At 61.3% G+C, this 19315-nt stretch overlaps 6 protein-coding genes across 6 annotated transcripts; 3 read left to right on the top strand and 3 right to left on the bottom strand.

Annotated features, from left to right (window-relative positions):
- Nucleotides 1-656: 656 nt before the first annotated feature.
- Nucleotides 657-4277, top strand: HOM3 (Aspartokinase; the record flags this gene model as incomplete). The annotated part of the gene is made up of 5 exons (XM_028624805.1): nucleotides 657-808; nucleotides 860-880; nucleotides 1001-1520; nucleotides 1605-1700; nucleotides 1767-4277. The coding sequence occupies 5 exons, from the start codon at nucleotides 657-659 to the stop codon at nucleotides 4275-4277; spliced, it is 3300 nt and encodes a 1099-aa protein (XP_028474973.1).
- Nucleotides 4278-4843: 566 nt separating this feature from the next.
- Nucleotides 4844-6833, top strand: EHS24_009528 (uncharacterized protein; the record flags this gene model as incomplete). The annotated part of the gene is made up of 6 exons (XM_028624806.1): nucleotides 4844-5102; nucleotides 5190-5500; nucleotides 5560-5868; nucleotides 5915-5999; nucleotides 6054-6074; nucleotides 6121-6833. The coding sequence occupies 6 exons, from the start codon at nucleotides 4844-4846 to the stop codon at nucleotides 6831-6833; spliced, it is 1698 nt and encodes a 565-aa protein (XP_028474974.1).
- Nucleotides 6834-7671: 838 nt separating this feature from the next.
- On the bottom strand, nucleotides 7672-11842 carry EHS24_009529 (uncharacterized protein; the record flags this gene model as incomplete). Its single annotated transcript, XM_028624807.1, has 8 exons — nucleotides 7672-9192; nucleotides 9314-9344; nucleotides 9935-10450; nucleotides 10493-10806; nucleotides 10842-11111; nucleotides 11151-11369; nucleotides 11408-11438; nucleotides 11487-11842. 8 exons carry the CDS (start codon nucleotides 11840-11842, stop codon nucleotides 7672-7674), a joined length of 3258 nt encoding a protein of 1085 aa, XP_028474975.1.
- An 844-nt stretch (nucleotides 11843-12686) lies between these two features.
- EHS24_009530 (uncharacterized protein) lies at nucleotides 12687-14852 on the bottom strand (the record flags this gene model as incomplete). The annotated part of the gene is made up of 10 exons (XM_028624808.1): nucleotides 12687-13065; nucleotides 13113-13225; nucleotides 13269-13349; nucleotides 13419-13433; nucleotides 13482-13533; nucleotides 13865-14215; nucleotides 14256-14368; nucleotides 14410-14499; nucleotides 14552-14566; nucleotides 14619-14852. The coding sequence occupies 10 exons, from the start codon at nucleotides 14850-14852 to the stop codon at nucleotides 12687-12689; spliced, it is 1443 nt and encodes a 480-aa protein (XP_028474976.1).
- A 1369-nt stretch (nucleotides 14853-16221) lies between these two features.
- RAC1_2 (Rho GTPase protein rac1) lies at nucleotides 16222-17770 on the top strand (the record flags this gene model as incomplete). Its single annotated transcript, XM_028624809.1, has 6 exons — nucleotides 16222-16249; nucleotides 16316-16347; nucleotides 16747-16835; nucleotides 16897-16987; nucleotides 17295-17488; nucleotides 17650-17770. The coding sequence occupies 6 exons, from the start codon at nucleotides 16222-16224 to the stop codon at nucleotides 17768-17770; spliced, it is 555 nt and encodes a 184-aa protein (XP_028474977.1).
- A 399-nt stretch (nucleotides 17771-18169) lies between these two features.
- On the bottom strand, nucleotides 18170-19021 carry EHS24_009532 (uncharacterized protein; the record flags this gene model as incomplete). Its single annotated transcript, XM_028624810.1, has 2 exons — nucleotides 18170-18280; nucleotides 18341-19021. The coding sequence occupies 2 exons, from the start codon at nucleotides 19019-19021 to the stop codon at nucleotides 18170-18172; spliced, it is 792 nt and encodes a 263-aa protein (XP_028474978.1).
- Between the last annotated feature and the right edge of the window lie 294 nt (nucleotides 19022-19315).

Here is a 19315-nt window from a genome sequence, read left to right on the forward strand (position 1 = left end):
TTCTGGCTGAAATAAACCAAAATACATAGATGCAACGTCGTGGTGGCCAGCTCCACGACCGTGCTGTGCGTTTTTGCTATGCCGTTCGCGAGAGCACAGCAGGACAGGCCAGAGATGCATTGACCACGTATCCTCTCACTGCAAAACATGGGATCTGGCCGTTGGCACTGCAACATTACAATGTGCATGCCATAAAAGAGAGAAACGGAGGAATGCCCGCAGAACGGCCCAATAGAGACGCCGATCGGACACTGGTTGGGTGTGTGTGCGGGGTCCCCGGCTGCCACCTGCCTTGCTCTGTGTTTTTGCCACGTGGTAATTTTTCAAGAATGCAAGAAATCCGACTCGTTCTACGAATCGGCCGAGCCATGGCGCTATCGCAGGCAGACGAGTGGCCGCGAGTGGGCCGTTGGGTGCGGTCGGGTTGGGTGGGTGGGTGTCCCTTCTTTCGACTCCAGCTAGACGTTTGGTTTCATTACAAGCACTCACTCAATCACACTCCACTCCACTCTCTCTCTCCTAGCACACACCCGAAAGAGGGAATACTGACAACGCGGCGTTGGTCTACTCGAAGCCCCGTCCTCCGCCCCCCATCCAACACCAACTCCACAAAAACAACAACTTTCCTCTCCTCCGCCTTTCCATCTACCCCGACCATGAGCGTGGCGTCGTCGTCTGGCGCGTCTACCCCGACAGCGTACGGGGACGAGAACCTCCTGCGCAACTCGCTGGACCTTCCCTGGGTCATCCAGAAGTACGGCGGTACCTCTGTCGGCAAGTCGCTCGACAGCATTACCCGCATCGTCGAGTGAGTCTTTTGCCCAGCAAAGCGGAGAGTCCGGGCCAGGGGCTTTTACAGAGGTGTCGCTCTTGCCTTCCGGTACGCCGAGCGCCGAACAGTCGGCGCCGGGCGGTCCGGGCATGGGCCTGACTGGGCCTCAGACGGGTGGCGCCTTGCTCGCTCTCAACATAATGTCACCAGACTCTAACGCTCGCCCAGATCGTACATCCCCGGCAACCGCGTTGCGGTCGTGTGCTCGGCCCGTTCGACCGAGACCAAGGCCCTCGGCACGACCAACCTCCTCCTGCAGGCGTCTCGCGAGGCCCTCGCCCCCGTCTCGGCGCGGTCGGGCTCCAACGCCTCGCCTTCGGGCTACCAGACCCCGCTGTACCCCAAGCGCGTTGGCAGCGGCTACTTTTCCGCCTCGGTGCTCTCGTCGCTGTCGAGCCTCAAGGACAGCAGGGAGCGTGCCATTGTCGCCGAGCCGTCGCGCTCGGCCTCGCCGTCGCCGTTCCAGCCCATTGCCGGCCGGTCGCGCTCGCCGACCAGCGACTCGGGGACCGAGACGCCCGCGCACGTCGGAGACGATCCGGCATGGCACGCGACCGTCGACACGATCAAGCGCGGCCACCTCGACGCCGCGCGCCAGGCCCTGCGTGCGGGTCCCCTCCGCGTCGAGCTGTGCGACGAGATCGAGCGCGACTGCGAGGCTCTGCGCTCGTTCTTGAATGCTGCCAACGTAAGTATGCAGGTAGGCGACGTCGGGCACAGCCTCGGCGCCGACGTCGCCTCTCTTGTGAGATCACTGCTCTAACGATCTCAGATCATTGATGAAATCTCGCCAAGGTCCCAGGACTCGATCATCGGCACCGGTGAGAGGTTGGCGTGCAAGATTGTCGCTGCCGCATTGAGGGATCGTGTAAGTGTCGCATGCGCTCGGCAGGTGCTCTACAGCGGTTCTGTTCTGTTCTGACCTGACCTCCAGGGCATCGACTCTGAGCTTGTTGTTCTCGACTCGATTGTCGACGCTGCCATGACCTCCGCCACCGACAATGCCCTCACCGCCTCGGGCGACCAGGGTGTGGCACAGCTGGGCCAGGTCTTCTACGACGAGCTGAGCCAGCGTCTCGGCGACCGCCTGCGCGAATGCGGTACCCGCGTGCCCGTGGTCACTGGCTTCTTTGGCCCTGTTCCCGGCTCGCTTCTTGCCCAGATCGGCCGTGGCTACACCGACCTGTGTGCTGCGCTTTGCGCGGTCGGCGTCCAGGCGTCCGAGCTGCAGGTCTGGAAAGAGGTCGACGGTATCTTCACCGCCGACCCGCGCAAGGTCAAGTCTGCTCGCCTCGTCTCATCCATCACCCCCGATGAGGCTGCAGAACTCACCTACTATGGTTCTGAAGTTATCCATCCCTTCACCATGGAGCAGGTTATCCGCGCCAAGATTCCTATCCGTATCAAGAACGTCGACAACCCCTCGGGCCCCGGCACCATCATCCTCCCGGACCAAGAGTTCCCCGTCGGCCTCCAGACCCCGCTCCCTACCAAGGAGGAGGCGCGCCAGCACCGCCTCCCGACCGCTGTGACGATCAAGGACCAGATCATCGTGCTCAACATCCACTCGAACCGCAAGACCATCTCGCACGGTTTCCTGGCGCGCATCTTTGGCACCCTCGACCGCGCCGGTGTGGTTGTCGACCTCATCTCGACGTCCGAGGTGCACGTCTCCATGGCCATGCAGGCGTTCTTGAATCCCCGCCGCCTCGAGCGCCTCAAGCAGGACCTCGAGAAGATTGGAGACATTACCATTTCCAAGGACATGGCCATTCTCTCGCTTGTCGGCCGCAACATGCGCAACGCCATCGGTTCCGCCTCGCTCATGTTCTCGGCGCTCGCCCGTGCCCAGATCAACCTCGAGATGATCTCGCAGGGTGCGTCCGAAATCAACATTTCGTGTGTCATCGCCAACAAGGACGCTGCCAAGGCGCTCAACGTTATCCACGACTCGTGTCTCGGCGATGGCATCGAGGACAATGGCGACGGCCGCCACAAGGCCCTGTCGGTCGACAGCGTCAACCCCTCGGTCCTCCAGGTCGAGTACGCCGTCCGTGGCGAGCTCTCCCTCAAGGCCGACGGCTTTGCCGCCCAGCTTGCCCGCGGCGAGGACCTCCCCTTTGACCGCATCATCTACGCCAACATTGGCAACCCCCAGGAGAAGGAGCTCAAGCAAAAGCCCATCACGTACTGGCGCCAGGTCGCCTCGCTCGTCGAGTACCCGGACCTGTTGGACCACCCTCTTGCCGACCAGCTGTTCCCTGCCGATGTCCGTACCAAGGCTGCCCAGCTCGTCAGCGAGTTTGGCTCGGTTGGCGCGTACACTGGTTCCAAGGGCTCGCCGCAGATCCGTCAGCGTGTCGCCGACTGGATCGAGAGGCGAGACGGCGTCCCTTCGGACCCCGAGCAGATCTACCTCGTCGGCGGCGCTACTCCCGGTGTCAACATGATCCTCGACCTCGCGTTGAGGCCCCGCGACGCCTGCCTCATCCCCATCCCCCAGTACCCTCTCTACACTGCCACCCTCGCCCACCTCCAGGCCCACCCTGTCGAGTACCACCTCGCCGAGGAGAACGGCTGGGCCCTCGACCTCGCGTCGCTAAAGGCTGCCGTCGTCGGTGCCCGCGCCAACACGTCCATCCGTTCCCTCAAGGCCCTTGTCGTCATCAACCCTGGAAACCCCACGGGCTCGTGTCTCTCCGAGGCCGACATGCGCGAGATTGTCCAGCTGTGCTACGACGAGTCGCTCCTGCTCCTCGCCGACGAGGTCTACCAGACCAACGTGTACGACCCCGAGAACAAGCCGTTCGTGTCGTTTAAAAAGGTCGTGCGCTCCATGCCCGCCCCGATCAACACGTCCGTCGAGCTCATCTCCCTCCACTCCATCTCCAAGGGCGTGTCGGGCGAGTGCGGCCGTCGCGGCGGCTACCTCGAGGCCGTCAACCTCGACACTGAGATCGAGGACCTCTTGCAGAAGATGGCTTCGGTCCAGCTGTGCCCGCCCGTCGCTGGCCAGGTCGGCGTGGACCTGCTTGTCTCGCCCCCACAGCCCGGCTCCCCTTCGTACGACCAGTACATCCAGGAGACGACCGATATCCACGAGGGCATGAAGACGCGCTCAAAGTTCATGGCCGAGCGCTTCAACACCATGGACGGCGTCTCGTGCCAGCCCGCCGACGGCGCAATGTACCTCTTCCCCTCGCTCCGCCTGCCCGCACCCGCCGTGGCCGCCGCAAAGGCCGCAGGCAAAGAGGCCGACACGTTCTACGCCCTCGCCTTGCTGGACGCAACGGGTATCTGTGCCGTCGCCGGATCGGGCTTTGGCCAAAAGGACGGCTCGTACCACCTGCGCGTCACGACCCTCACGCCCGGCGCCGACGAGATGATGGCCAAGATTGAGCAGTTCCACGCGGGCTTCTTGCAAAAGTACGCCGCGGCGGCTTGAAAATAAAAGGGGGGAGAAACAAGACACACCGGCCGAGACATCTGTAGATTGGTATGCAGCATTGATATGATCTGGCGGCGGTGTAAAAGGCGAGTTCGTCCACGCTGGGGAGTGGCCGACTGACTGATCGGTGCCATATTCGCGTATGGCCACCAAACTTCCATGGTCCGACTTCAGTGCTGGTGGTAGTAACCCGCGCGGACCAGCCTGACATTGGCACCGCATGGAGCTCTCCCCGTTTCCGTAAGCAACAACATGGACAACATGGACAACATGGACAACAAGGACAACGTGCGTCCCACACACGCGTGGTTTTGCATGGCGCTCTAAACTGTAACGTGACTTGTGTTTTCTCGGCGAGGCTAACCAACCGAGTACGTCATTTAAGCGCCACGGTGGGTTTGCATCGCCACAGCAACCGCACCATTATAAAGCGTCCGTCTTGGCATTGAGACGACTGTACTCTGGCCGTTGCTCTCCCCACAACAGCTGGATACTGTTTTCCCATACCTGACCACAGAAGCACAAACAGAAACAAGAAACAGCAGGACCGTCCACCCGCCACCATGAAGATCACAGCCATCGCGCTCGCCGGGCTGGCGTGTACCCTCGGCGTATCGGCCTCTGGCGCCGCCAGCGGCCCGCCAGTGCGCGAAACGCAGGTGCCGTGGGACACGAGTGCGATGCAGCGGGCCAAGGCGAGCAAGTTGCACACCAGGCCACCGCACCGCGCCGAGGGGTGGTTTGACAACCTCAAGGGTGGCGGGCACAAGGGCCGCAAGGGCCATGAAGGCCGGCAGGTGGGCGACATGTTCAGCGAGCACTGTGAGAACACCCAGGAGAGCCCCCCAGGAGGAGCACACTCCTGAATGAAATCAAAAAAAGCTATTTTACTGACCGACGGGCCCCCAGTCTCGTCCCCGACGACGTTCACCTCGCTCTACTACCAAAAGGCCATCACGGACATGTACGAGGGCCAGCAGGTCACGACGGTGCGGGAGCTTGCGCCGCGCTCGTTTGACGTCCTCGGCTGGGTGGCGGCGCACCTCGACAGCGGCGAGGTGCACTTTGCCGCCGACCCCGACGTCGAGGTCATTGAGACGGCGCTGTATCTGCCCCCGGAACGCAGGCTCGAGGGCCACGGCCGGATCGCCAAGCAGGTGTGGTTGTCGGGATACAACGCCGAGGTCGCGGGCGAGTCGTTCAAGCTCATCGAGACGACTGTACGTCGCTTGCTGCTTGCACCAAAACGTGTGTCTGCTCGCTCCGCTGACGAACACAGTACCCCGAGGGTTACGGTGTCGTGACGCAGTGGTACATTGTCGGCGACGAGGCCAAGGCCCTGACGTTTGCGCGCGAAGTGTTCATCTGGTCGACGCAGATCCAGGACTCGATCCTCGTGTACGACAATGGCTGGTGGTCGCCCGACCCGGCGCTCTGGCGCAGCGTGCAAAAGGCGTCGTGGGACGACGTGATTCTCGAAGACACGTTCAAGCGCCGCCTGCAGAACGAGTACAGGCTCTTCTTCAAGTCCGAGGACCAGTACCGGAAATTCGGGATCCCGTGGAAGCGCGGACTCATGTTCCTTGGTGTGAGCTAGGGAAGACAAGGGCCGACGTAGCTGACGGATATCTCAGCCTCCCGGCAATGGCAAGACGATTAGCCTCAAGGCGCTCATGAAGGACGTCGGTGTACCGGCGCTGTACGTAAAGACCCTTGCGTGTACGTGTCACTTTTCTGCCAATACCGTACACACCAGCTGACATGTATCTGCAGCATACGGACTTCCAGGAGGACGTGAGTGTTAGACATGGTCGGTTAGCAGGCACAACTCACCACCCAGCCATCCGCCAGGTCTTTGAGCGTGCGCGCGCCGAGGCCCCCTGCGTGCTCATCTTTGAAGACCTCGACTCGATGATCACGCCCAGCAACCGCGCCTTCTTCCTGAACGAGCTCGACGGCCTCGAGGACAACGACGGCCTCCTCATGGTCGGCACGACCAACCACTTTGACCGGCTCGACCCGTCCCTGTCCAACCGCCCGTCCCGCTTCGACCGGAAATACAAGTTTGACAACCCAACCCGTGACGAGCGCAGAATGTACGCCGTGTACTGGCGCAACAAGCTCGCAGACAACAAACACATCAGCTTTCCCGAGCCGCTCCTGGACAAGGTCGCCGACGAGACGGACAAGTTTTCATTCGCGTACCTCAAAGAAGCGTTTGTCGCGGCGCTCATCAACCTCGTCAACGACGACGCCGATTTCGAGACGGCGCTCATGGAGCAAATCAAGTTTCTGCGCGACGAGCTGGAGAGTGGCGAACCCGACGTCGCGGGCGCGGGCGCCGGCGCCGGCCCGTCGCCGTGGGCCATGGAGACGGGCTATGATGGAGGATATGTCGACGGATATGTCGACGTCGTGGAGACGTACAGTTACCCGGTGATCATACCGGGCGTGGACAGCACCGACGGCCCGCAGAATGAGTATAGCGCCGGGCACGGCCTGGTCGTCGACAGGAGCAACCCGGACTCGGACGTGCCGTGGATAGAGGAGTGACAGTGGGAATTGGGAACGGTGGTTGATGAAGGGGGAGAAAAAATCAGAACAAATGTGCCGCATAAAGTATCGTCGCCACAATGTATGCTGAGCGACAAAGCAGACGTAGCAGTGTCCGTTTGGAAGACGTATCGAATGTGTGGGGTCCTCACTTACATTACATTACAGCCTTTGGCTGTTGCGGAGCGTCGTGGGCACACGACGTCAACGAAGCTGCCGGCATACAGGTAGCTCACTGGATCGATCGCTTGGTTTGCGTTTTCTCGGGCCTTGCCCAAACGGACCAGGCAGAGGCGTCCTTGCAGCCCGTCCGTCCCAATGGTTTACGCATCGACTATCGCGCGACATCCGCTTGGGCTGTGGCCAGCCCAACATCAAGGATGAGGCCCAGCTCCAAACCCAAGCAAGACACAAGCTACAGTACACGCCTGCCTCGCTCACTCTCTGGCTGCTGTCCCTCACGGTCACGCCACTTCACCGCCACAGTCACTGCCGCCGCACGGAACGTCATTCGAGCTAGAAAAGTTACATCCAACATGCAAGAGGGACCATAGGTATAGACATGGCCGCTTGGGCAGGGGGGAGCGTGCGGCGCTGTTGGCCGGCTGCGTTACGGACGAGGACGGAAGCGGGGATGGGGTGGGGGGCAGGGGGTGGGGAGAGAGAGTAACGTTTTAAAAAACGGACAAAAAGGACATCTGCAGGGGATTCGGTGCGGTGATCCCTTACCATCCGGGGGTGGGGGTGGGAGAGCGTGGGACGTTTTTGTGCGGGGTGCTGGCCGTGCTGGGTGCTGCACAGACAGCGCGAGGGGAAATGGACTAGACTGTGAGACGTCCTAGTCCGACTCCATGTCCGGGATGTCGGCCATGTCGTCGAGGCTGTCTGCGGCCGGCGCAGGTTCCTCTGTACGGATGCGGTTGTGCGCAACCCCGTGCTCAGACTCTGGCTCTGGCTGCTCCTCGTCATGCGCGTCGTCGTCGTGCTCGCGGGCACTGGGCGTGTCTAGGTCGTGGGTCTCGTCAATGTGCGCCGCCGCGGCACTCTTGTCGGCGTTGTTCGCCTTCGTCTGGGTCTGGGTCTTCGTCTGGGTCTGGTGGGTCTCCTCGTTATCGTAATGGACATTATCGTGGGCGTTCTCTGCGGCCGCGAGCTCCACGCGGCCAACGCTGCTCGTGGCACTGTCGCTGGGCCCCGCAGGCACCCCGTCGGCCCGTGCGCGTGCGGCGGAAACGGCCTCTGCAGACGCAGACGCCACGCCCGCGCTCGACGCGACTCCGGGCCCCTTTGTCGGCGTGGTCCGCCTCGTCGACGTGGTGCGCCTGAGCACGGGCGCGGGCGTCTTGGTCGGCGGCGACAGCGACAGCGACTGGCGACGAGGCGACGAGGCCGCGACGGCGGCGGCTCGCGCGCGACTGGCGGCTGTACCCTGGAGGAGGCGCGACGACGCCGGAGTCTTGACAGAGGTACTGCGCGACGGCGTGGCTGAAGCAGCGGGGGAACGGGTCTTTGGGGTGTGCACCGGCGGGGACGCGTGGCGCGACGTCGAGGCCGACGCGAGGCTGGACGGCGGCGAGCTGATACGCGGCCGCGTCTTGGCCAGACTCGACGCAGTGGGCTTGACGGGGCTGACGGATACGCGAGAGCTGGTGCTTGTACGGCTGCCGCGGGACGCTCCCGTCCCCTGTGCGCGGAGCGGTGACATGGCCTGCTGTGGTCCGCGGCCGCTAGCGGTAGAGCTTGCCGTTGAGCGGCCGGTGTGTGACGGCTTGATAGCCGCAGCGACTGGTGTAGGCGGTAACGGCGTAGCCTTGGCCTGTGGTGTTTGCGGAGTCGCGGCGGTGCTAGGTTTTCCGTTCGCCGCCGTGTCTGTCGAGTCGGACGAACGCAGAGCCTTGTGCTGCTGTGGTGCGGGTTTGGGACTCTCGCTCTCGGTTGGCGTGGGCGGCACGTTGACAATAACCGGTGGGGTGATCGGCAGGCGAGCAGGCCTGTTCTTCTCCTTGTCGACCGGCTTGGTGTTCTCGGCGCCGTCGTCCTGGACGATGATAGCCTTGGACGAGTTCTTGCCGTTGGCCACGGCCTCCTCCGCTGCGCTAGGCACGTTCGGCGCCACGGGTGCTAACGGTGTCGGCGCGCGTGAAGACGTTGCCCCCGCCGCCGCCGCTGCTGCTGCTGCTGCGACAGCACTGCCCATGGCGCCGATGGGGACCATGGGAATGCTCCCCAGCGCTGCCATGCCGGGCAGAGGGACGACAACGTCGTGGCTCAGCCGCCGAGCTGGCAGGGACGTGCGCCGCCCCGCCGCGAGGGCATCGCGGTCGGCCGCGGTCTGGAAACGCGAGACGAGGGATGCGACCTGCAGATGGTGTCAGCGAGTGTCTGAGGCCAGTGGGTCGTGTAGCATGAGGAGGGCACGTAGTGAGGTGTGACCCCGTACCCCGTAACACCAGACCCAAGCGGACGAGATGGGTACGCACGTTGCCTTGCGAGCGCTCGATGGGGAGCGGCCTGGGGTCAGCTTGGTAAACGTACGCAGTAGCTCACATGTCGCACAGAGGAGACGATGGTGGGGGGTGTGTGTGAATAGATGTGTGATGGACTAGACGTGAACAGTGCAATGGACAAGATGAGAGAGTGTGTCGACATGCCCGACCCCTCGTGTCCCTCGTCTGGACGCGTCTGTGCGCTAAACGACGGCCCACTGAAAGATGGCACACGACGCGCCCCCCTTTTGTCATTGCGTGCACCAGGGGGTGAAAGTCTAGAACCTTGTTTGCCATTCAACTCGTCTGTTCTAGTGAACCGATTAGGCGAGTGGGCCCTCTTCTATTGTCCAGTCCTGACACCCCTCGTTGTCCTGGTCGGCTGCTGCTTTGGGCGGTGAAACAGGTTTCAGGCAGCGAAAAAGTCAGACATTCCGTCATCATCTCACGGCTGCGGCACACCACATCACTAAAAAACAATAACACGCGCAACGGGTCGTCTCTCCGGTCTCCATGACAGACTATACAATAACATCTCACTACACTTCTACCTAGTAATTACGCCAGCCAAATTCACTCGTCCCAGTCATCTGGGGGTGGATACCAGGGCCGTACCCGGGGTAGCCCGTCATCTGCGGTGCCATCGGGACGGGGTGTGGGCCGGCTGGAGGGAGGTACACGCCGCCGCCGGTCGGCTGCGGTATATAGACACCGCCTGTGGGCTGCGGGAGCATGGGCTGGAGATGAGGAGCCAGCGGCATGCCCGGTGCGGGCACCATGTGAGGCTGGTGGTAGAACGGTGGCGGCACCCCAGCGATGCCAGTCATCTGAGGCGCCATTGCCATCGGAGGCGCCATCGCGGCCTCCATGGCCACGGAGCGCGCTACCATGGCCTCGGCGGCCATCTCTTGGCGCTGACGCATGGCAAACCACAGGAACCCTTGGCGCTCACTGCTCTTGTGGATGTAGAACAGGACCAGACCGATGACGAGGAGCGGGATAAGCGTGCCCAGCACTGCGGCCAGGACCTTGTGGTTTGGGCCAGGGAGTACCGTGAGGTTGTTGGCATTGACTGTGGCGGGCTTGGCAGCCAGCCCGACGTAGCTCGACTCGTTGGCATAGTAGAGCACCCTGTAATGTCAGTTGGGCGTGGCCACTGTATGTGCAACTCACGACGAGACACCACTCATAAAGGACGTGCCGAGGCGAATCTCGCCGCTCGACTCTGGCACGGAGCCCTCCCCCCACGCAACAATGTTGGACCAGCATGTCCGCCCGGCCACATCGCGGTTTGTGACCAAGGTGGACGAGTTGACATTGTAGTTTTGGCCACCAATTCGCACGACCATGCTGATTTCGGCACTGCAGTTGACGTTCCACCTGTCGGTGTACACGCTGTCGCGCGCCGCGCCGCTCACGCCTGCAAACAGTGACTCGGCCAAGGCGGCGGGCACGTAGATGGGGTCGAATCCTGGGTCCAACGTGGCCTGTTTGTGAGCTCAACACGTAGACACTAGCTCACAAAGTAGGCGCTCGTGTCCTGCTTTTGGCTGCCGACGGTGATGGTGTCGATTGCGAAACGCCATCCTTGGTTGGGGTCGGCAGCCAGCCAGTTGAACGCGCCGGTGTATGTGTCGTTTGGCACACCACCCCAGTAGACGGTCCCAGCGGCACTGCCAGGTTTCTGGCCATAGCTGTCAATGTCGAAGCCAACGGTAAAGCTGACGTCTGTGAGTGAGCCGCCGTTGTCGTTCATGAGCATGGCGGGGATGATGGACCGCGAGAGCTGGGCCTGAGGGGTAAGCGACGAGCTGAAAGACCCTATACCCACAGTGTCGACGCCGAGACCAAAGAACCCCGCCGTGCCGTCGCTGAGCGTCTCCTGCGCTCCAGCGTCTGTCACGTTTGACACTGCGACAATTGGCCATGTCTCATTGTCGTTCAAGATACCCATGGTGAGGTTGTCGTCAACAAACTTGCCCACAAAGTTCAGCGTGTCGTCCGAGCCGCCAGGGTAATTGAACGTGTAGTCGATAGACTGGCTCGACGACTGTTGTCAGTTGTCATCCTGTGGACCAGCCAACTCACATCAAACGTCGACGACGAGGCCGAGTTGAACCTGTCATCAGCTCTGGACTTTCCACCGTTACACTCAGCTGACACTCACCCGCTCCCGTCCTCGACACAGTTCTGGCAGTCGCTCGTTGCGACCGCGACGTAAATGACGTTTGGCGACAGGGTGAGGTTGACCGTCTGAGCCGGGGTGCCGACTCCGACCGACACGACGTTGACACCGGCACCGGTGCGCATGAGGTCGAGGGAGGAGAAGTCGCTGTTGCCAAGCCGTGACTTGTCCGCGGCACTGCTCGAGGCTGCGACTGCACTGGGAAGCCCCACCCCGGCGGCCGCCCACACCCCGAAGGCCAGAAGTGTTGATACGGGTCTTGACCGTGGTGGTGAAGAGCGTCGGCGGGGTTGGCGTTGGCGGCCGGCCGTTGTGCGGAGAGATGCGTTCAGCAGCATCGTGTCTGGATGAGATCGCAACTTGATGCGGATCACGGATTCGATGCCAAGACGTCACGGACGTCGCTGTGAATCAAGAATGTGGGAACAGAGGGGGAGGGGAGGGGAGGGATGGGAGAGTTCTGATGTAGTTGTTAGGGTGTGTCCAGCACTCACTCGCCTGCAGGTTTGGGTGTTGTGACAGGGGGGCCGGCCCAGATAGACGCTCAGCGTTGAGAATCGAGGAGAGGTGGTGGTGGAGGAAGAACAGCTGCCAGATAGAGCAGGAGATGCAGCAACATGAACAGCAGATAGAAGAGGCCTTCCGTTGTTGTTCTCGTCTCCCCCCTGTTTGTGTGTGCGAACCAGGAAACCAAACGACACGAGGGGGTCCAAGCGGCCACGAGATTCTCGCGTAATGTAGCAATGTGGCGTTCGGCAGGCCCAGCGTGCCAGGTGGCTTCCCTTTGTTGCTCTCTCCTGGACAGCGCTGGCTCGACATGACAGTGGTGCCATGCATACCCAGAGTGGGAGGGGTTCATGGATTGTATACATGCTGTAACGTCTTCACCTCAGCGCACTTGACACCATGGACTCGACGACATGGAGGAGCCAGTTGGGCCCCAGAACGCAAAACGATGACGGGGGTCTCTTGACACCTCGGGACCTGGCCACTGAGCAGAGACCGTCGTTTGCACGCACCTGACCACTGCGGGTCATTCAACCTTGAAGCAACTGGCCAACTGGGAGCGACACGCTCTCTCGGCATTCGCAAACGGCGACCTCCACTGCTGTAGCCAACTTGTACACATATCACATTCTCCCATCTTAAAGCGGCTACACATGGACACAAAGAATCAAACCACTACAGCGACGACTTGACCACCACCCTCCCAAGGCCGAGACGGTCCATCCACTCCCGCTGCTGCTGCGTCGGCAGACACGACTTTTCATAGTCCGCCACGTCCTGGATGAGGTTCGCCACCCCCTCCTCCTGCTTGCCGTCGAGCTGCAGTTGACGGGTGGCGAGCAGCAGGAAGATGATCGCGTCGGCCGCGAGCGGGACGTCTTGCTGTTCCAGCTCGAGGAGTTGAAGCAAGTGACCCTCCCACACGGGGCGCTGATAGATGTCGCGGAGTTCCACCCGGTCATACCAGGACGCGTGCTTGATAAAGGCGCTTTGCACGCGCGCGTTGGCCGCGCGAACTGAACGGCCCAGCTTGGTGTCCTCGTCCGAGCATTGCCTGCGCTCGTCAGATCAAGGCAATCCACAACTGGAACCAGGACTCACTGAAAGACATTGTCCATCTTGCTGTGCACGGAACGACCACCACAGCCGAAGGCGTTGCTCAGCTCTGTGACGGCAGCGACGAGGACAGTGGCGGACGCGCGGACTTTCTCGGCCTGTACACAGTCAGCATCTCGCATTTACGGCGAGTGTACTCACTTCCTCGTTGGCAGCAGCAACGGTCTCCAGCGCCTTCATTTTCTCCTTCAGAGCATTGATATCTTCCCAGAGAGTACGAATCTAACACTGTCAGTGGAGGAAGCCAGATGGAGCCAGCACGTCTCTCTCCGCTGGCCACGAGAGCCATACCTGGCAACGGACGGTCTGCAAGGTCGGTCAGCTGGGCGTATCCACATCCATGTCCGTACATACCTCGACCTCTTCAACAACGGGGATGTCTTGGCTCTGAGACGTGTACATGCGCCTGGTGATGGTTGGTTGAATGCCCGGGTGGCAACAGTGATGGAACCACACAAATGGGTTGTGTGTCGTAGTGTCAAATGCGGAATCAATTTGTGGTGGATGCAGCGAGTAGGTGTGTGGTGGTGTGTCGCGGTGGGACTACTCTGCGTAACCATTCTCTCGAGAGGACCGACGTGCTCTCGCAGATTCGCCCACTGCGACGGAGACAGCTGTGGCGGACAAAGTACATATCTTATTCTCTCATCTTGTTGAGGCTACACATGGGACACAGGGATCAAAATTACAAACGACTACGTCTCCTGCTTGCATCACCGACCTCCGCTCCTGCTCACACGCCCAGATCGAGGCCCCGAATCCACTCCTCCTGTTCCTGCGACAGAATCCCCGGGCGGTCGTTGATGACGTCCTTGAGTAGCTCTGCGACTCCAAGAGACCGCTTGCCGTCGAGCTGCAGTTGGCGGGTGGCAAGAAGCTGGAAGACGATCGCCTCGGCGGCGAGCAGGACACCCTTCTGGTCCAGCTCCAGGAGCTGACCCAGGAGCTCGTCCCACACGGGATGGGCATCTCTGTTACGGATCTTGACCTGGCCCTCCCACGACGCGTTTTTGACAAACGCGCGGCGGACGCCCACGCTGGCGGCGCTAACGGCGCGGCCCAGCTTGGTGCTGTTGTCGCGGCACTGCCTGAGCTCGTCAGAATATGCCGTCCTGGACCATGGCTCACGTGAATATGTCGGCCAGATGGCGGCTCGCTGTTGGACCCTCGCACTCGAAAGCGCGTCCGAGCTCTGTGATGGCAGAGATGATGGCAATGGCGGACGAGCGATCGGCCATGTCCTGTACAGTCAGCATCACGCAATACGAGGGATGGCACTCACAGCCACAGTCTGCTGAAGTAGTATAATCTTTTCATCCTGTTCTTTCTGGCGGGCCTTGAGGGAGCTGATTTCCTTTTCAAGAAGAGTGATCTAACACGGTCAGCGGTTACGTCTACCCGCAGGTCTCCAGAGCTATATGTACCTTATCGACGCTGTGCTGTGGTGAGGTCAGCGGCCAGCCGCGTTCCCCCATCCATGTCTGTACATACCTTGACAGCCTCAACTGCTCTGCTATCTTGGCTCTTGCACATGAACACGTGTTTGGTGGGCGTGACGTTGGACGGCGCGACGACCACCTTGACGGGGTGCTCGCCGAGGTGGTGGTTGTCGCAGAACTTGTCGGCACGACTGTGCAGCGCGGCATCAGTCGTGCCCGACGGCATCGTGCCCGACTCGAGCACACGCACGCCAACGAGCTGGTCAAGCTGGAGTGGCACGGCCATGGTCGGAGTGGGATGTTGGGGGTGGGGGGTGGGGAGTGGGGAGTGGGTATAGGCTCTCAGTGGCAAAAGTGAAGAACCAAACAAGCTGAGAGTGTTTGGGCAGAACAGACAAATGCGGGGCTAGATCCGGGCGAGTGAGTCGGTCATCCCTTACAAGCGACTTGCGTGCTCTGCAGTAACAGTGAGCAGTGCATATGTACAACGTGGCGAGCATGGGCCAGCACTAGGCACTCTAGTGCATATATGTACAGGAGGGCACACGTCTGAGCTGGTTTCGCCAGCAATAGAGTATGTGGATATATATGTCGGATATACCCGCCACGGCATCTTGTCGCCTTCAGGCTCATGACCACTGTACCACTGTACCACTGTGGTCACTGTGGCCAGGAAGATGTGTGGCCTGTGGGACGTTGAATGTGTGAATGTCACCATGGTCATCACAGGTGTGGCCCTGCCAAGCATTACTGTACAACTGTACAGATATGGCTGTTGACACCGTCTTGGAAGGAGCACATAGCCAGCGTCGCCACAGCTATCGTCAGCTTTGGCTGGGGTTGTTATTGTTGCAAATCCCCTCAGTGGATCAGTGGCTCTCTTTGCTGCAGCACGGAACATCTGGCATGGCGGAGTGATCGGGAGTGACGGCAGACGATGAAGGCGATGGACAGATGGACAGATGGACATGCATGACGAGATGCGGCCCAGGCACACCACTGCGGCCTACAGTACAAACGTCTGGCGTCTGCCGTCTGGCATCAACAAACACACGCAACGCAATGCGGGTCGTTCGTGGTACATTCGACTTGGGGGGGCTTATTGTATTTTTGTAAATGGATTAGCCCCTCATTTGTTAATCGGCACGACGGCGTTTGTGTAACTGTGGCGATCCCCCCGCACGTGGCTGCACAGTCGAGAGAAACCTAATGAAACCCTTTAGGAATTTAAGACCTGGTAAAGGCTTGGCCTGGGCGTTTTTGTAATGTGGTCCTTTTATTTTAGACGTCACACCCCCCGCACGCGGGATCTACGCTAGGAACCACACAACAACCACACACCCACCCACACACCCCGTGTTATGGGGGGGTTGGTACCGGCATCGTCTTGTTCGTCTCTACACACTCCCCTCATCCACAGCCGTCCATCACTTCAGTCACACTCCATCTCCCATCCTCTCCCTCATCGCATCACACACACACATCTCCTGTACACACACCCGACCGCACTCCCATACCTCCCCCCCCCCGCCGCCGCCGACGCCGAGACAACGCCGCCGACGCACGCCGCCTCCACCTTTTTCCTTTACGTCCTTCTCACTCCCGCTCCGCCCTCTCCTCTCTCCCCCCTCTTCCGCCCCGTCTAAGCCGGCAGGATGAACCACAACATCCAGTCGCTCAAATGTTCGTACACCCCATCCCATCGTGCCCGGCACTCCCTCATCCCCACGCTGTACTGACGTGTCCCAGGCGTTGTGGTCGGTGACGGAGCCGTCGGCAAGGTACGTGTGTTATCGACCCCCCCCCCCCCCCCCCCGCCGGCGGGCTTCCTTCACATCTCTCGCTACCCTGGACGCCTCAGGCCCCCCCTCCCATCCTCACAACCGTGCGTGCACTGACACTGACAACCGTGGCCTCCTCGTAGACCTGTTTGCTCATATCGTATACCACCAATGCGTTCCCTGGAGAGTGAGTTGGGCGAATGAAGCAAACAAAACAAAACACAAAACACAAACACTCCCTTTTTTGCCGAGAGAGCGTGGCTGACAAGAACAGATATGTGCCAACAGTGCGTGATCCTCTCGGGCGTTGCGTCGTCGATCATATGCCGCTTCCGCGGCCGCGGCGTGCAACCCGCGAGTCATCACAACCCCATTTGGTACTGACGGTTCTTGTGACAGGTGTTTGACAACTACTCTGCCTCGGTGCTGGTGGACGGACGACCGATTAGTCTTGGACTGTGGGACACTGCAGGACAGGAAGACTACGAGTGGGTATAATATCGCTGAGGCCTGCTGGTGTTTGCGACGCGTCGCTGACCTGCCCTCCAGCCGTCTGCGACCGTTGTCATATCCCCAGACCGACGTTTTCCTCGTGTGCTTCTCCGTCATCAGCCCGCCCAGTTTTGAGAACATTAAGACGGTACGTCTAAGCGACGGTTAGGGCGGCTACGCAGTGCCCCTCTCCCCCTAGCCGTCCGCCACAGCATCCCCCCTCGCGGCCGGTTTGCTGACACTGCGCAGAAGGTGAGCCCTCATTGCCGCCCGGCCATCTCGGCCAGTGATCCAGTGACCCAGTGACCGCGTCACGCGGTCGCGCCAGTTGAAACATCACAACAACACTGGTGCCTCCGTCCCGTTCTAGTCCCGCCCGCCCGCCTAATGCACCCCCCACCACTTACCCAAGGCTGCTACTGTTCAGTACACCCAGAGCTGACACGTCGGTATAGTGGATCCCCGAGATCCGACACCACGCGCCCGGCGTGCCGATTATCCTGGTCGGCACCAAGCTCGACCTGCGCGAGGACCCGCTCACGATCCAGCGGCTCCGCGAACGCCGCTTCTCGCCCATCACGTACTCGATGGGCCTGCAGCTCGCCAAGGAGGTCGGCGCCGTACGCTACGTCGAGTCGAGCTCAAAGACGTGAGTGGAGTGGGGCATGGTGTGAGCCACAGCAGCTGCAGCTGCGCTTCCTCGTGATGTTTGCCAGCAGCTGCAGCTGGCATGTCTTGTGTGGACTCCGTGCCCGAGCCACTCAGTGTCCACCCCACACCACAGCAACAGTGCTGACACACAACCTCCAGGCAAAAGGGTCTGAAGAATGTGTTTGACGAGGCCATCCGCGCCGTCCTCACCCCACAAGACCGGGTGCCGGGGCCCAAGACGCCCAAGAAGAAGCAGCAGAGGAACTGCGTAATCTTGTAAACAGCGGTGGCTACGTCCGCTCCGCCTCGGCGCGGACAGGTGCCAGGTGCCAGGTGCCAGATGCCAGGTCGGAGGGGCCACTGGCACGGCCACACCGTTCGTCAGTGCTCGCCGTCGGCGTTGTTTGTTTAGTTAGTAATGAGTAGGGGTGCGTCTTGGCCGCGAGCTCGAGCTCGGCGACTGTGTCCACCACCCCAGCAGCCATAGAGGAGCCGCGCTGCGTGGCTCACGAGCATGCAGGTTGTATTGATGTCTATATAGTACTAGTCCTGGCGTTGAGCCTAGTTGGGGTGGGTGGGTGTAGGGGTGGGTGTTGAATGCCGGGGGTGGGTTGCGGGGTGGGTTGGAGGGGGGGTAGGGGTGCGCCGGGGGGGGGGGGGTGAGGTTCAAGGTAACCTCCTAGCTGCTCTTGACAGCACCCTTGGCAGCGCCCTTGGCAGCGGTCACGGCACGCTGCGACGCCTCGCGCACCTTGTCGGCGCCGTGCTGGGCCGCACGCTTAGCGCCCGACTGTACAACGCGTCAGCTCGTTGTCCATGTATCCAGAAGCGTCCAGCTTGTAGTACTCACCGCGCCGATCCATCCGCGCGCACGCAAAAAGTTGACCACCTTGGGCGTCCACGCCACCGTCAGACCCGCACGGATGGGCAGCAGGCCGACCTTGTGGATCGCGTACGCGAGCGTCGCCTCGGCCCACAGCGTCTTGTTGAGGTACCACGGCGTCGCTTTACCGGGGTTGACCGCCTCCTGCGCGGCGGCCTCGGCGGCCGCGGCGAGCTTGTTGGCCTCGTCGGCCGCGTCCAGCGCGTCCGCGCCCTCGACGCCGTGCCGGACCTCGCGGTACTTGCGCACGAGGAAGTGCACGCCGGGCTCAATGTGCTCGGCGCCGACGGCGTGCACGACCGCAAACGACAGCGCAAAGTCCACAGCCGACAGCGCGAGGTACATGATCACGGCGTACGAGCCGTACGTCTTGGTCAGGTCCTTGACCTTTTGGTAGGCCGACTTGGACTCGGTGGACGCTGCGGATGCCGAGGTAGATGCCGACGCGGATGTCGACGCAAACCGCCTGCCACCCGCACGCAGCGGTGCGCGCAGCGCCGCGGCGCGCAGACCGACGCTGGCGGACGCGGGTGGCCGGGCGAGCGGGAGGAACGTGGTGAATGTCCTCGAAGGGGTGGGGAGGGGAGCGCGAGCGACGCGGGCGACGCGCATGGCTGGGCGGGTAACACGCAGGGAGAGAGCCGACATGGTGGAAGAAACGTGGGTGGGAGTGAGAGGGAGAGGGGGAGGGAGAGGAGGGAACTCGGCGGTGCGGTCGAGGTCAACAGGTGGCGGCTGGGATGCGGTGTCGAATGGATATGAATAAACGACAAGGGAGGGGGATGGCGGCGGCGGTGGGTGCGTTTGCAGACGCTAGGTGTAGGACGTGACTATCCCGGTGATACAAAAGGCAGGTGCAGTGGCGAGAAAGGTGGGGGAGTTGATGAAAGCGAACGTTGTGGGATGGGGTTGGGTTGTTGAAGAACGTGATGGTTGGAACGG

The sequence above is a fragment of the Apiotrichum porosum genome (assembly GCF_003942205.1).
Source record: "Apiotrichum porosum strain DSM 27194 chromosome Unknown scaffold_9, whole genome shotgun sequence".
Taxonomy (NCBI): domain Eukaryota; kingdom Fungi; phylum Basidiomycota; class Tremellomycetes; order Trichosporonales; family Trichosporonaceae; genus Apiotrichum; species Apiotrichum porosum.